The sequence below is a fragment of the Camelina sativa genome, chromosome 11, assembly GCF_000633955.1.
Source record: "Camelina sativa cultivar DH55 chromosome 11, Cs, whole genome shotgun sequence".
Taxonomy (NCBI): Eukaryota; Viridiplantae; Streptophyta; class Magnoliopsida; order Brassicales; family Brassicaceae; genus Camelina; species Camelina sativa.
This window is the reverse complement of record NC_025695.1, coordinates 7852473-7868449: the sequence shown is the minus strand read 5'-3', so window position 1 is coordinate 7868449 and position 15977 is coordinate 7852473. Positions and strand designations below refer to the sequence as shown.

Here is a 15977-nt window from a genome sequence, read left to right as displayed (position 1 = left end):
TGTGACTTCCCTGTTGATGTTTGATCTATAGATGATAACATTCCCAGCGTATTTGTGACCACCAATGTGAGAACATGGGCTAACTGACACTTTACCTTGAAGACCATGAAACTCAAGTTCTTCTCTGAATCTACTAACCAGCGACGGCCCACAAACCCCACATCGCCGGTCTCGGGATCCATGGGAACATACAAAGACATATGAGCCTTTTAGCAATTCAGGATTTCCAGGCAGCCATTCACCATCCTTCACAAGCACCTCTTCCACAAACGTTTCCACATCAAAATGAGTCAACCTTCTGCATTTTAGTTTTAACTGAAACTGTCAAAAACAAGTCATAACTGTTGAAAAATGAGAGCAAAGAAGTCTCCAACTAGCACAGCAGGACTTCAACCCTTACCTGTATCTTATCATATCAGGAAAGATAAGTACATCCCCATTGGATGTCTCTGTTCCATCATGGCCCTCACATATTGTGAGTCGAGTCTACAGAGCAATGGACGAAAAGGGAAAAAAACGTGAGGCACTGACGCTTAAAATATCATAATGCCAGACCTGTAAGGCCTCATTATAAGACTATCCGATGATAAACAATCAATTAACCTCCATTAGAGACACCATCTCCACTTAAATTCAAAACTGACATAACACATGAAATAAGAGTAAAGAAACTGCACATTAAAGCTCAAAAAAAAAACGTAGCTGCGTCACTGCGTGCTCTAAAGATCCCATCTTGAAGGCAAAAAAGTTATTATGTTGTTATATATAGAATCTTGCTAGAAATAGACACTTTTACCTTATCTGACCCAAACATATACTTTAAGTACAGAGAGCAAGTGCTTTTTGCCTATATTTGGGAGGATGAACTTTTATAAGGAAGAAAAATAAGTTGGAATCACAAAGCCATGGATCAAACTTAATCAGACCTAAATCTATGAGAAATTGGGAAAAAGCAATAAACTTGGAATATGGATTCAAGTCAACAGCTTGAATCAATCCGATGAAGATGGAATCAAAACAATTGCAGATTAGGAACCTCACCTCCTTCTTCATGCTACCCTTTCTAGCAGATACAGCGGCAGAGAGTAGCCTAGGCAATCGATCGAACTCAGCAGCCTCGATCCTAGCGGGCCAAACTGAGGGCTTTTTGTAGCACAAGAAAACATGCCTCTCGTAAAACTGTACAGTCCCAGCGAGTTGCTCCGATCGGAAATCAGGACGAGCGAATCCGAAATCAGCGTCGTTGATGCTCTCTCCACCGCCTCCACCGAGTAAGCTGTCGCTCTGAAAACTACCGGAACGAGAAGTGGGTTCGCCGAGAAAGGTGTCGAGATAGTCAGATACAGTGACCGGAGACGACGCCGTAGATTGATTGCTGGTAAATGATAAAGGGTCGTCTCTATCTCTTCCACTTCCCATTTGAAAATACGACCCACACGAAGTTGGAAACTTTATAGATCGAAACTGAAAACTATGCAAGGGAGAGAGAAGAAGAAGAAGAAGAAGAAGAAGAAGAAGTGAGAGTTTCAGTGCCTTCCCACTGAGAGGTCTCTCAAGTATATTCCGTTACTCTGGCTCCGGTTTAGTTCTTAACCGATATTCTATTTTGCAATCGGACCGGTACTTTTGCCTTTGTTCGTTCAAACACTACTTTGCGAATCAAAAGAACCATTTAAGCTAGAAGGGGAAAATGAACTCTTTGCCTTTGTGTTGTGGTGTAATGGTCTCTCGGGGTTCTTACATTTGTGCTTAGATGTTTAGCTGTGTAGTTTTAGTAAGTAGTAGCCGCAGCCAGAATTGGTTAAGCGTGGACAAGTGTTGCACTTGCACGACAATCTATTTAGAATGTAACAATAGCATTTACGTCCTTTTGGAACGTATTTTTGTGTTGTCCAAAAAGGGAATGCAAAAGAAGAGCACAGATTCTTGTCTGTAGATTTTGGTCCTGTAATAACAGATTATCTTCTATATCAAATATTACTCTTATGTGTTGATAATGTCACCAATTCCTGCATTTCTTAGATTGTATTTCTCTTACATATCTGCAAAATATAAGGAGTAATAATGACTTATTCTGGGTAGATTTGCAGATATGTTAGAGATAGAGACCAAGGTTAACATGATCAGCATAAGATCCTTCTGCAATATTCAAATATATACTAAATTCCAAGTCGAAAGGGGATATCAAGAGAAATATATTATTCATTTATTACCATTGGCCTCCTTCAAACCAGAAGACATAAACTAAAGAAAGCTTTAACAATATCTTTAAAAGAGAGCCTCACAAATCAAAGACAATCCAAGGAGGCTTTTATGTTAAATGCTATAGACATACAAGCAACCTATCCTTTGGCTATGCAGCTTCTTCCTCTTGTCTCTACCGAAAGTAAAGCTTCAGACTCCAACAACAAAAGATTACATCAACATATTTTAACTTACGCATTTGCCAGATGACTACTAGGCATTAGGCAACAGTATCTGTGAGAGAAAGAGAGAGATATAGAGAGAGACTCAATATGTGCGATGTGATCAGCAAGGAGTTTAGGCTTTCACCTCCTCACCACCACCAGACCCTCCTGCTTTCTCCTTCTCTGCATCTTCTTCTTTCTTCTCCTCCTCATCTTCCTCCTCTTCCTCAGCCTCGTCTGCTAATTTGGTGAGCTCCTCTTGGATAATCATCTTTATAGATGACTTTCTTGGGGTGAGATCTTCTTTAAACTCCTTAGCTGAAAGATGGGCGAGAGACAATGTGTTTTACTTTACATATATAACCAGAAAATCACTGAAGAAATAAACGACTGGAAACCAATCTGTTCATACCAAGTTCTTTGAGGATGTCCGTGAACGTAGCCTGCATAAGAACAACAATGCTCTTGTTAGTTTATCTAGGTAAACAAGATGATTCACAGAATCACAGTTTGATAGATATTGCACAACAAACTTCAAATCAGCAGAATCCGATTTTGTTTTATTCCATAAATTCCAAGTAGTTAAGTGTATCGAATATTAAAGGTTGAAAATTACTCACGGTAGTAAAGTCCACTCTTTTCAAGATCTCTACGATTGCATTTTTCAGCTCTTTATCAGAAGGCTTGTCTTTCCCTTTTCCAGCTCTTTTTGCTTTTGCATAGACATAAACACAGATAAATATAGTGTCAGAAAACATTCGTGGCTGCAATATTGGGTAGCTTCTGCAAATGAACTCGTCAAGGAATAAGATTATCCAATGCATCAGACAAACCCTACACTCAACATGTGCTTTATTTTACCTAAGCGAGCATCTAAGTGGAAGATAAAGCACAATATAATGACCAAACCTGGCTTCTCTTTTGATGCAGACTTTGAAGGAGCCGGGGAGGCCTTGGTAAGTTTTTCAGACTTCTTCCTCTTAGAGGACAGCTTTGCACTTGTATCACTGTCATCATCAGTTTTCTTTCGTTTTGCTGATGATCGCTTCTGTGTAACTTTCTCTGGTGGGCTGGATTTTGCCGCGACTGCCACTTTCTTGTTTCTGGCTCTCCCTGCTGATTCTTTCTTCCCAGCTGACAATCTAGAACCACGTTTCTTCTTTGTAGTTTCTTCTTCAGAATGCTCCTCAGATTCATCTTTCTCCTCGCTTTCAGAAGGCTGAGGCGCCTCATCCTCAGATCTATCAGGAATGCCATTTTCATTCTCGTCCTCTTTATTCTCTTCTTCTGCCTTCTCCTCTTTCTCCTGTTTTTCTTCTTCCTCTTTCTCCTCTTCAGATTCCTCATCAGAATGAGCTGCACTCTTTTTGTCACCCTTTGTTGCCTCTTCAGACTTTCTTCGGCTCTGCAAGGAAGAGCAAATAATATAATCGGATTTAGGTAATTGTCAAGAGGCATGGACCTATGATGGACAGTTGCACATAAGCTAATATTGAAGCACACATTCTCTTCAGAGAAAATAACCTGAGTAATCAATCAAATAAGTCACGAGTTTTAAGCTACGCATTGATACCTTTGCTGATCGTCTGGAGGATGAACTCCCAGCTGCAGGTGAACTTTGCTTGGGAGTTCTCTTGCGCTTTGCTCCCTTACTTGACTGTTTCAAGAGAATGTAAGATTCCAATAACAAATAAAACAAACAATGTTTAAAACACCAAATTACCTTCTCTTTCTCAGAAACAGATATGTCGCTTGTCGCATGAGGTTTCTCCAAAAAGTCAAACAGTTTTGTAATGATATCTTCCTGTGTTGAAAACACAAGCAACACATGCAACAATAAGTAGCCGTATTTTATAAAAGGGGGAAATGAATTAGCTTAAACTTCGTGCAACCAGAAATGGCTGATAAAGCAGCTCAACAGGAGAGAAAAATTATAACTTTGATGCCATCTATTTACACAGGAAGAAAAATGAATCTGAAGAACAACTTAGAAATTAATAACCATAATGACCTTCTTTGTTGTAGTCTTGGTAATATGTATGTCCAACACATCACAAAGCTCCAACAGTTTTTCTTTGAAGCATTTTTCAAGCTTTTCTTTTACTTTCTCTTTTGCCTTCTTCTGCAAATAACAAAGACTCCCACAATTATATACGAAGCAAAGGCATACGTAAAACAATCTCTATGTGTAATGTTACACACCTCATCTCCATGCCAAACGAAACCAGAGAACCCCAATATGTTAGTCCTGATCTGAGCAGCCTGTTAAAGCAACAAGAGTAAGTCATACAAACATAATTAGCCGACTAGCTGCTAAGATAAAAGCTGCAACACCTGAGTCGAAACCACTGGTTAAAACCTACAAGAGTATGCCCATAACTGACAATTTTAGAATTATAACTATTGAAGCAACAGAGACGCTCACCTTCCCTCTCCTCCCACCAAATAGAATTCCATGCAGCAGCTTCAAACTTTCATCAGCCTTCTTCCTCGCTACCTTGTTAGCAACTACAGAGAAACAATATTCAAGTTATCTATTTAATTTCAACTGCAAAATAGATGAAAAATGGAACAATTAATAAAGGTATCTTATAAAGGGTCATGATTATTAGATTTTGGTTTCCCAAAAAATCTTGCTTCTGCCCAGCTGTAATTGCTAAATGCCAAGAGAAACATTTGGATGAAAATTCACATAGCCAGAACAGAATAGTATATAGATCAATCAACACAGACTATTTAAACGCAATTTCACAAATGGTAGTACCCAGCACTTAAATTTCCAGCAATAAATGAAGGTTTAGGCCATGCCACACATTAGGAAATAATTAGGGCTCAAACTGAAACTCGGAAAGCTAACAGAAAATTCAGTACAAGGTTAATTAGAACATTAACATACCATTGGGAATATCTTTGAGATATGCACCTCGGCCCTGTAATATCCAAAAGATACTCAACTCAGTAATATCAAAAAGATAATTATGAACACATCTACCAATGAAGTTCTACACAACACAGGAAAGTATTGGCAAACCTTTTCAATATAGAATTCTTTCGAAGAGTCTCTATCAATCAATGCAACAAGCCTTTCAACAGATTTCCGCTCACGCACAGGGCGATTGGAGAAAGGAGTCCTAGGCTCCGCTTCCTTTTTTTCTTCCTCATTTTTTGTCTTCTCTCGAACCTTTTCAGCAGAACTCTTTCCTTTCCCCCGCTTTTTAGAACCCTTGCTCTCTTCTTTTTTATCATCACCACTCTCTGCTTTTTCATCTTCCTTATCGTCAATTCTCTCCCCTTGCTCATCTTCCTCTGCATGTTTGCTCTCCACCTTTTCATTGTCGTTCTCATCCTCACTCCCTTCTTTTTCATCTTCAACCTTTGCCTCATCCACCTCAGCCTTTGCCGCCTCAACTTCCTCTTTTTTATCTTCTTCCTTATCTTCCTTCTCTTTTCCTTCGTCAACCAACTCCTCCTCATTCTGCTCCTTCACATTCTCCACTTCTTTCTTTTCATCCACATTATCCACTTTTTCAACAGTTTCTGTCGCTTTGTCTTCATCTACCAGCTTCCCTTCCTCTTTGATGTCTTCTGTATTCCCATCTTTCGTTCCATTTGACTTTTCACCTTCATGTTTTATGTCCTCCTCTGATTCTTTCCCAGCTTTCTTGTGGTCTGCTTCAGTACTACCCGTCTCTTTGGTGTCTTGCTTTTCATCATCTTTGGCATTGTCATCGTCTTTGGATTCCACATCCTTCATTACAGTATCTTCCACTGAAACACCATCATCAGTTTGCTCCTTCTTTCCATCTGCATCTTCGTCCATGTTGGTAGCCTCTGCTTGTCCCTCATCTTTTGTGACCTTAGCATCTTCGTCCACTTTTTCAGTCTCAGCATTGTCTCCATTGCTCTTAACCTCTGACTCTTTATCTTCCGTCTCAGCTCTTTCATCATCTTTCTTTATCTCAGCATCTATCTCCATTTTCTTTGGTTCAGACATCCCCTCATCTTTCGTAAGTTCTTGTGTTTCTTTACCTCCAGCATTCTCCACCTCCTTCTTTCCAGCCATAGCCTCTGTTGGCTTCTCAAGAGAACAAGTCTTGTTTGCTGTTGGCTCAACGGTTGCCTTTGTATCTTCCCCCATTTGTAAAAAACAGCTTCAGTAGATCCTTCCACCAAAAACACTTCTTCTTGTAATTAAAGGCTGTGCATGAAAAATAAGTTCAGAGGATTATATATTTGCAACAAGCAGAAACTAATGTTCCCTATAAACAAACTCAAAATCTGCAGAACCAAATCCAGACTCAAGGAGTAGCAAAAAAGGAATTCAAATCTCATAAAAACGCATTGACTTCACACTGGCATATATGCAACAACAAAAACCTAATTCTACGAAAACAAAATCCAACGCTGACTGGACAATAATAAGAGAAATCTAATTTAGATCGCATTCGTGATCCATAATTATCTCTTATTCCCACTTTAGATCTGACAATTGAAGAACTAAATGAAAATTTTGATTGGAGAATTCCAGATTATACAAAGAGTTTATAAATCTAGCAAGTCATTAAAAAACCAAATCTTAAAGGTTCATCATTGATCCTCACTTCAATTACATTCTGAAGAAGCAAAGATCCAGATGGATAATTGAAACAAAAAAAAAACACACTTTAACTATGAGAACCCTCCTAAGCTTTACACCACGCAGATTCAGACAAAACACAAACCAATCTTCATCACTTGAATCACTCGAAATTTTTAAGTCAATCAGCGTCAAAATCATGCATTTTTCCGACAACTTAATAGAAACAGACAGTAAAAAGACAACAAATTCTCAAAACATCGAAATTCTCAGACAAAAGAAGCGCAGGAGAAACCCTAACTTCTCATCGCAAACTTACAAAAACACAAAGAACAACAACACCAAACAACAAAAAGAACATGCGAATACAAAACCAAGGCTATAATAGAAAACATAAAAAGCTCACAAAGATCTCAGTAAGAGTTGATGAACAGGGATCCTAAAGCAGAAGACTTTGGAATCTCACCTCAGTATCACAAAGCCTCGCCTCGGCACTGAGTTTGTGAAACAGAAGAAAATTTTTTAGCTTTTTGTTTTTTCTTTTCTATGAGAGAGATAAAATACAAGGATTCGGACTCAAAGCCTCTTTTTAAATACAATTAAATGCCACGTCAGATTTGAGATGAATCACCGCGGTTCAATCTATGATACCTCATCAACGGTCCAGATTTTATGTTTGATGCATCTCGTGGATCGATGACGGTAGTACTAGAGCTTTTGGTCCGGTTCCGAACCAGGTACCGAGCCAATACCTTCCTTTTTTTTGGTCAAACTGCCAAAAACCTTCCTTGAGAGTTATATGTGTGAAGATTTTTTGCCAAAAAAATATAATATTTATCAATATCTAAGGATATTTTACCAAATAAAAAACGTATCTAAGGATTTCAATTAGAAGTCTTCTAGAACCAAAAAAAAATCTTACAATGTTTTATGCTTTGTTCCAAAAAAAAGTTTTTTACTTTTTAACTAAATTACTAATTTAATTTTAAATTAACAAATGGATGAATTGGTAATCTTCTATGATATGATAGTTTGATAAATAAAACTGTCATAAAATAGCCGATAAAACATTGACACGTAATAATTAGGATAACGGATTTAAATTACTGGAATTTTTTTACTTCATTTTAATATGTAGACGAAGTTGATATTATTGACCAAATGATTAAAACAAAATCTTTTGTTGAATAGTTTTACTTGTTTCTGCATAATGTATACGCATAATGAAATAAATTAAGATAAGTAATCTGCTCTGTTTTGTAGATTGTTAACGTCGGGAATGTGGTACTCGTAGGAGTTGTTAGCGTATGTAACCGTTGTCCAGACAGGTCCGCGGGATGGGACGTTGTCCTCTGATCCAGAGCTCAGATTTTCATAAGTATTGATTTTTGTCGTCTTCGCTCATTTTGCATGTTTGGAAAAGATGTGAGAACAAAACTTTCTCTTCAATTCAAATCGTATTGGTTCCACTAATAAATTTGATAACTATATATTTAATTATTTACATAATGGTTGAAGTAGTAAATTTGATAACTATATATTAAATTATTTACTTAGATATATGTGCATGGAAATACCTAAAACACGTTTGTTTCTCCTGCAAAGGAAAGTGTTTAATCTACTTTTATATAACTATTCATTCACGCTGGTGCATATTTGCAATTGCATAGAACGTGAGCAAAATAGCAAAACATAAGCAAAAATAAAGTAAAATATAATTTTTTTTCAAGTAATAAACAATATTAATTATATATAGAAAAAATAACATTTAACTATAGTAACTACAAAATAATACTATATAAATATATATATATATATATTTAAGTCCAGAACCTCCATTTATAACAGTGATCTTAAACAATTTAGAACTAATGTGCAATAGACCAAAAACTAAGGCATCAATATTTTTGGTTTTTGTAGTAGTTTTTTGTTTTAGTTTTTGCAATAATCTATTTTGTTGTCATGTCATTAATATTCGTGATTTTGAAAAACGTTTTCCTATATAACAAAGAATATAATTTTGGAGTGTTTAACAATTCTTCAAAGAAAATGAGAATAAAATATTTAAACGATGGAGAATATTATGTGCGGTTTCATCATGGTTCTTAAACGTGGGTTGCACAAATTTAGGAATTTAGGTGATTTACCGTCTTATTCTTAAAAATAATAAAAAAAATAAAAATAAGAATAGAAATCGCTCATAACGTTGATCATCTTGGTTATTAATGTGTTTTTGTCAACATATTTCACTCGATCATATAATTTCAAAATTACAATTTTGTTGTCAACATATCGTGATGATATACGTGGATCAGTGGATGCATGTCGACATGTCGTTGTGCTGATGGCTAGGCCAGCGGTACCGGCAAATAGTTGTGGCCCTGTAGGCGTATCATGTATGGCAACGATTCATGAAATGATGCAGTTATCGTTGATTCACTATATTGATGTTAAATTTTATGTCAAAATTATTGACACTATTAGAGCATTTCCAACCCATCTCTATTTAATAATATACTTATATATATATATATATATATATATATATATATATATATATATATATTTTATATCATTTTTTGTGTGAAATTATGTATGCAAATAAAACAAAACAAATTTGTTACTTGGTTTGATATTTTGTTTTGTTTATGGGCTTTAATTATTTTTTGTGTGAAATTATGTATACAAATAAAAACAAAACATAAAAAATGTTTTAATTATTTTTCCAAATACAAAAACATGACTAAACACAAACATCTATCATTTGGATTTTATTTTAGAAACCTTTATTTATTAACCAAAGATCCAAAAAACATTAAATAATATCATTTGGATTTTAATTTAGACTCAAAAGATAACTGAAATTGAATCAAAAGATGGAATGAAAATATTTAGTCATAAGATTAATTTTTTAATATAAATTTACTCTTAATATCATCAGAAATATATTACTGTTTAAGCACATAATTTCATATTTTCGGTATGTTACATATACACCAAAATATTGACAACATCCTAAAAGAGTGGCCAACTAATTTTTATGGAAAATTCTATTTTTATACAATTTAAATTTTACAATCCAAAATAGTTTATTATTTGATTGAATACTTATTAAGTAATATAGTTTTACCAGTGTTTTTGAAGTAATTTAATTTACTAATTAAGTACATATACTTAAAAACAATAATTAATTTTTGAGAAAAATTACAGTCTATTTGTAGTATTAAGACAAGAAAAAATATATGTAAACTGAAACGGGTAATCTGAATAATTAATAACAATATATTGAATAATTATTTTAAAAAAAAGGGACATAAATTTTAGAGAAAAGTAAGAATTAAAAAATATAGGTAAATAAATTCAAATGTTAAGCTTCACTAATTTGGATAAGGATTGATTTTGCAACATGTAATTAACCACTTAGGAACGATAATTTTGAAAATTTTGGTATATTTGAAAACAATTATATAGTTTTTGAAAATTATATATTTGGATATTTTCAACTAACTAAACAAAAAAAATTAACAGAAAACTTTGTATCCTTCTAAATTTCTTACCCAATCTCTTTTAATAAACATTGTTTAACAAAAAATTATTTAAAAGAGAACAAACATTAGACAAAAAAGATTATGATGGATACGGGACGATACGAGATAATAAGAGATGAGACGAGCCGAGATGAAACGGAATAAGACGGGACAAGAGGGGATGAGTTGGGACGTGAGGGGATGTGACGGTATGGAATGTAGTTCCCGTTCCAAAGTAAATATGTGTAAGTTTAAAATTTTTTAATTTACATAAAAAATAACGTACATATGCTACAATGCCATAATTAATATAATTTTTATTCATTTATGAATTTAATTTAAATAAAAATATTTCGTCTTAGTTATTAAGAAATGAGGATTCTTTTTTGGTCAATGGGGAACCCGTACGCATCGTTACTTTCTTTTTAATGCATATAAAAAGAATCAAAATAAAATTATACAATCTTTGAACATTAAACGAAACACAAAAATTTAACAAATAAATACAATTTGTATGTTTAATTTTTAAATTAAAAAATAATTTCTCCGTTTCAAAATATAGGATGTTTAAGGTAAATCACGCATATTAAGATAATTTACTTTTTTTTTAAAAGTAAAATATATATTTAAATTAAAAAAATTCAATCAATCATAAAGAATATTGCACAACTAATGATTACAGATTATTAAATATATATTAAACTTAGTAATTAGTAAAAGATCAAACAAACAAGCTAAGAATAGCATTCCTACTAATAAAAGGGACAATTTGAGCCCTCTCAAGTAGTACACCTCAGCTTTTACAAAATCTCTCTTACAATTTGCCACCTCATCTCTTCTACTTTCTTTGAATTTATGGAAAAAAGAAAAAAAATTGTGATGCCACGTTAACTAAGCGTTATACTTCTAGATTTCCAAGGAGCATCAATAAATAACGATCTCTCCACTTCCTTATTCACAATCACAACTCTATATTCTAACCTTTTAGACTTCTATCTTATTGTTTTGTTTGCGTCAGATCTAAATATATATTGATCTTGTGCGAGATGATGGATCCATGGAGTACACAAAGAGGTCCATGTTCTATTGTTTGAGATTAAAAGATATTTTTTGCAATGGTCAGGAGTAATCTGGACATGTCTCCAAAAAAAAATATAGGTTGATCGAGTTGGTTGTAGGTCGCATACGATGATGGATGAATCTACGGAACGCACAAATAGGTACATGTACATCAATTGTTTCGTTTGCGTCGGAAGTAAAGATATTCTGAGCCATGGTGACGACGAATCTGAGACATGTTCTACAAAAAATTATATTGTTCGAGTTAGTCGCAGGTTGTGTAAGATGATGGATCTATGGAGCACTCAAAGAGGTGCATGTACATTGATTCTCTTATTAGAGTAATTGTGTTGCGTGTGTCCTTGATGTATACTTTTCGTTTAGTATATTTTTCTGTTTCAGTAGAAATTTTATTAACTAAATGGGGTTTCAAACCGTAACCTCTTCTGTATGCGATACTGATCTTGATACAACTCATTCTTTTCTAATCATCTGAATAAAATTTTATCATTTTTCCTACTTCTTTTTTTTTTGGACAAACTCATTTTTCCTACTTCTATGATATAGGTTTTAATTTGTTAGCTAATTTGTCTATTAGAATTCAAAATATGTAGATATATTTGTAGATACATTTTTCCTTACTATGTTATAATTGAAGATGGAAAAGTCTCTCATTTTTCCTTACTATGTTATACATGATGAATGTATTTTTAAGCGTGTTTTGAAATGTTTTTGGTTCATGGTTTCTGATGTAGATCTTAAGGCATGTTCCATGTATTTTAATTAGTTTGTATATAAAAGTAGTGGAAGCCGAAAGGCTTCGCAGCGGCTCCATTAAAACCAAACTAAGCCTAAATGGAATTGTAAATTTTATGTTACTAAGAGTTTACCATTTCATGAATACTATATAACACACATCAAATGTGCACGACTCCTTATGGACATAATTATTTGAGCTTACGATCTTAATAGTTTCTTGGGCTTTCTTCCATGTTTTTATTGTTAGTCGCAATGTCCCATGTGGTCAGGTCCAACGTGAAGAGGGATTGCATAGGAGGTGGTGCAACACAAGAAAACAACGAAAGTAGTGAAAATGATCTAAATCCCGACTCTATGATGCTTTTAGAGATGATTAAGACCTCAAGAGTCGTAGTTTTATTATTGGTGAATTAAGTAAGAGTGTAATACTCGAAGAATCGTATGAGCAAGAGTAGTAAATTATGCCAATATTAAGAAAGTTTATTTCTTGCATTCGTGTTTTAATTTGGATTTCAGTGCTCGACTTCGCTATTCATGTAATAACCACCACATGTACATATACATTTCTTGTGTGGGAAAATAATATTTTCATTGGTGAAAGGTCTAATTTACTTGCCCTTCAGTCTCAGTTACCGCTAATTAATGCAACCTTCATCTCTCATTTAGCAAAAAAAGAAAACCTTCATCTATCATCGTTATTCAATGACACCCGTTCTAATTGGTAACCGGTACAGCCGTACAGGTACATACTACATACGATGACCTTAAGGGTCACATTGTTTGTCTCTATAAACATCCTCACATTGTTTACTTTCTAGCGGTTAATTTATTATAGAGGATGTTTTTACACATTGTTGACCGCTAGACAGTAAAAACATCCTCCATAATAACTTAACCTTTCACCAACAAAAAAAACATCCTCTATAAATCAACTAGGCTCACAATGTTTTTTATATAATTAATAATTGTATCTTTTTTTTTATAATAAAAAAAAACTACATCATCTAAGGATATCGAGGCAAGTAGAGGTAAGGATCCTATATGCCATGATGTCGCAAGTTCAATTATTATAGCTAACATTTAGATTATATTTCTATAATAGTATAACACTGGTGAAGAGTTGCCCAAAAAACCGTTCAAATTTCAATTGTAGTAATAATGCATATATAAATAAATAAATAAAATATATTAGGCAACATTTGAGATAATATGTTAATATATACTTATAATCTATATATAACAGCAAACCCACTTTTTTTGTGTCATCTTTAATCCAACGGATGAGAATTGTTCTATTATTACATCTAACGGTTGATATTTATTAATGGTCTAAGAGTTGCAAGTCTTTTTCCTCCAAATAATTGTGTCTTTTTGTCGTATCCCCATCTTTTTAAAATCGCACCTTTTAATTGTTGCATCTATTCGTCGTACCTCCATCTTTTAAAAATCCCACCAATTTATTTTTGCACCTCTTGGTTTCACACCTATAAATTTTACATCTTTTTGTTTATTATATATAAACTTATATGGAATACAAAAACAAGTTTCAAATTTATCGTTTTCAGAGTATTTTTAAAAGTTAAAAATAAAATCAAAGAATTTTTTTATTGGAGCGTTTTTAAATTAACCTGCATCAATCTCTATATCAAGGTATGTTTATAAACTTGTTAGTGTCCATCCTGAAAAATTGGTTTTGTTCCCATATATAGATTATAGATTAAAGGAAATCTGGTTTTTCTTAAGTGTTATGTTTGTCTACATGTTGTCCGTTAGATAATTTTATAATAACAAACCCATTTTTTAGACACTGTTGACATCATATTTTAAATCCAATGGATAAAATTATTTTATTTTCTCATCCAACGGTTTAGATCTAAGATGATGTCATTAATTTATTAAATGAAAATGCACTTCTCTTCCTTCCCCAAATCGTCGCTTCTCTTTGTTTAGCCCTCCGAATCAACGCTTCTGTATGTAAAAAAACCTGTTCAATTGCCTCTTTTCAGATCTATATATTTGGAATTCGTTTAATCATTTTAGCCCTCCTGGGAAACTTCATATTCCTTATCCTTGATTATCGTTAATTACGTTGTGATATTACTTATCGTGTATATATAGTTTACGTGTTTGACTTTTTGGTTCGTATTTTGTGGTATCACCGTTATTAGCGCTTGTAGTATTGCCTATTAATTTAGTATTGGCTTTTGGTTAAGAAAACTTTATTCTTTGGAACGTTATGTTCGTACATGATAATTAAATTCCTAAGAGGTGTGCATTGTATATATTCCGGTAGATTTTGATATGGGTAATGATATAATGAAGAAAGATTTTTTCTTGGAATGCTATGTAACAACGGAAGAATTGGGTTGTTAAAATGGTTGATTGTTCATAGTAAAAGGGTCATCCATTATGATGTGTGATTAATTCGCTGTCTTACCATCTCGCATTTTCATATCTTTCGTTTTATTCACTCTTCTGCAATAGTAAGGAAAGACAATATAGTACAAGGGGGCGGAATCTAAAATTTTGTGTCATGATCGGTGGCCATATTAGATTTGTTATGAGAAGTTTTTTTTTCGTACATAATTCTAGCTAGGAAGAGTCTGTTAACTCCATTGCGGATTGATCACACCGTAAGTGTCACTCGCCACTGTTGCTATTTTTACAACTGCCCCGTTAGTATTCTGATAGCTGGGCTTACAAAATCCAATTTGCTTAATCAATATTTTAAAACGCATTCGATCTTCGTTCTAGACTCCTTTGAGCAAGCATCATTTCGCAAAATATTGGTTAGTATTTTCCCTGAATGTAAAACCTACACATCTCTCGTCCCCATTGTTACGTCTGCTATTTTGTTGAGATTGTAATTCATAGGTGTCTAATTCTCTTAGTCACCAATTTTTTACATTTAAAGTGGGCGTTGTTTTGAGAAACTATTGACGTTACAATTATATCGTAAACAATGTGGCATATTGATTAGGAAAAATGATCGTAGTTGGTGTCTATATGTTTACGTTATGGTAGAAAGGCTATTGTATAATGTAGTTGAAGATCCTCTACACACGTGTGCTGGACTTTTTCTTTTTTTTTGGAAGATGGTATAAGCAAAAAAATCAATCAGGACGAGTTGTATACCTACCAATAAAATATATATAACAAAATTCAAGGTGAGGTATGCATATGTTTCTTTATTTTTTTGTTACATCATCCCAGCGAATGTTCTGGCTATAAGCCGTTTGTATGTTTTGAGATGCAGCCATTGGTTTTTCTTTTTTAATCTCTTTCCATTACATAGTGCTTTCAATTAAAACAACTTAACTCTTCAATTTTGAATGTTTATAGTTTGTAAATCAATGGGATGATATCGTGAACATTGCTTCTAATCTGCTAACAAATAATAAAAAGAAGTTTTAGATTTGTTACATCGTCGTCACAACAGCTGAGACACAACTACATCGTTTATGGTCTTTTTAAACAAACAAAAAAAGACAGTTTAATGCCTCTTTGTTTTCAAAAAATGCTGGCCATACCAAAGGCTTCGTCATCTTCAATGGTTGTGATTCATCATATATGTCTTCCTTCGTAATATATCTTAAGTTGGGGTGTAGGCGTGTAATCACCACCTCTCTATTCACCATTACCCCCACG

General features: G+C 33.9%; 2 protein-coding genes across 4 annotated transcripts in view; both read right to left on the bottom strand.

Annotated features, from left to right (window-relative positions):
* Window positions 1–1717, bottom strand: part of LOC104722281 — a 9025-nt gene extending 7308 nt beyond the window's left edge. Inside the window, exons 1-3 of one of the 2 annotated variants that reach the window (XM_019231521.1) lie at window positions 1042–1717; window positions 401–486; window positions 105–298 (exon numbers count right to left, since the gene is read on the bottom strand). In XM_019231521.1, coding sequence (XP_019087066.1) covers window positions 105–298; window positions 401–486; window positions 1042–1419 — 658 coding nt within the window. In that variant the 5' untranslated portion in view covers window positions 1420–1717. Of the gene's footprint in view, window positions 1–95; window positions 299–400; window positions 487–1041 lie in introns of both variants that reach the window. The other variant, XM_010440422.2, reaches the window with a different exon arrangement.
* Window positions 2187–7548, bottom strand: LOC104722280 (DNA ligase 1). 2 transcript variants are annotated; one of them, XM_010440421.1, is made up of 12 exons: window positions 7451–7548; window positions 5440–6606; window positions 5305–5338; window positions 4834–4916; window positions 4611–4670; window positions 4420–4530; window positions 4132–4212; window positions 3982–4065; window positions 3318–3813; window positions 3029–3120; window positions 2821–2851; window positions 2187–2726 (listed from the first exon to the last, which is right to left on the bottom strand). In XM_010440421.1, exons 2-12 carry the CDS (start codon window positions 6544–6546, stop codon window positions 2542–2544), a joined length of 2364 nt encoding a protein of 787 aa, XP_010438723.1. In that variant the 5' UTR covers window positions 6547–6606; window positions 7451–7548; the 3' UTR covers window positions 2187–2541. The 2 variants fall into 2 exon arrangements, with proteins under 2 accessions (XP_010438723.1, XP_019088499.1); XM_019232954.1 differs by having other exon boundaries at window positions 7391–7531.

What these genes read in the sequence shown, in the direction of transcription:
- LOC104722280 (XM_010440421.1), bottom strand. Translation starts at nt 6,546, where the DNA reads ATGGGGGAAGATACAAAGGCAACCGTTGAGCCAACAGCAAACAAGACT. An exon ending in TGCATCAAAAGAGAAGCCAG is followed by an intron (nt 3,121 to 3,317) that starts GTTTGGTCATTA and finishes TCTATGCAAAAG; the next exon opens with CAAAAAGAGCTGGAAAAGGG. An exon ending in AAAGAGTGGACTTTACTACC is followed by an intron (nt 2,852 to 3,028) that starts GTGAGTAATTTT and finishes GTTCTTATGCAG; the next exon opens with GCTACGTTCACGGACATCCT.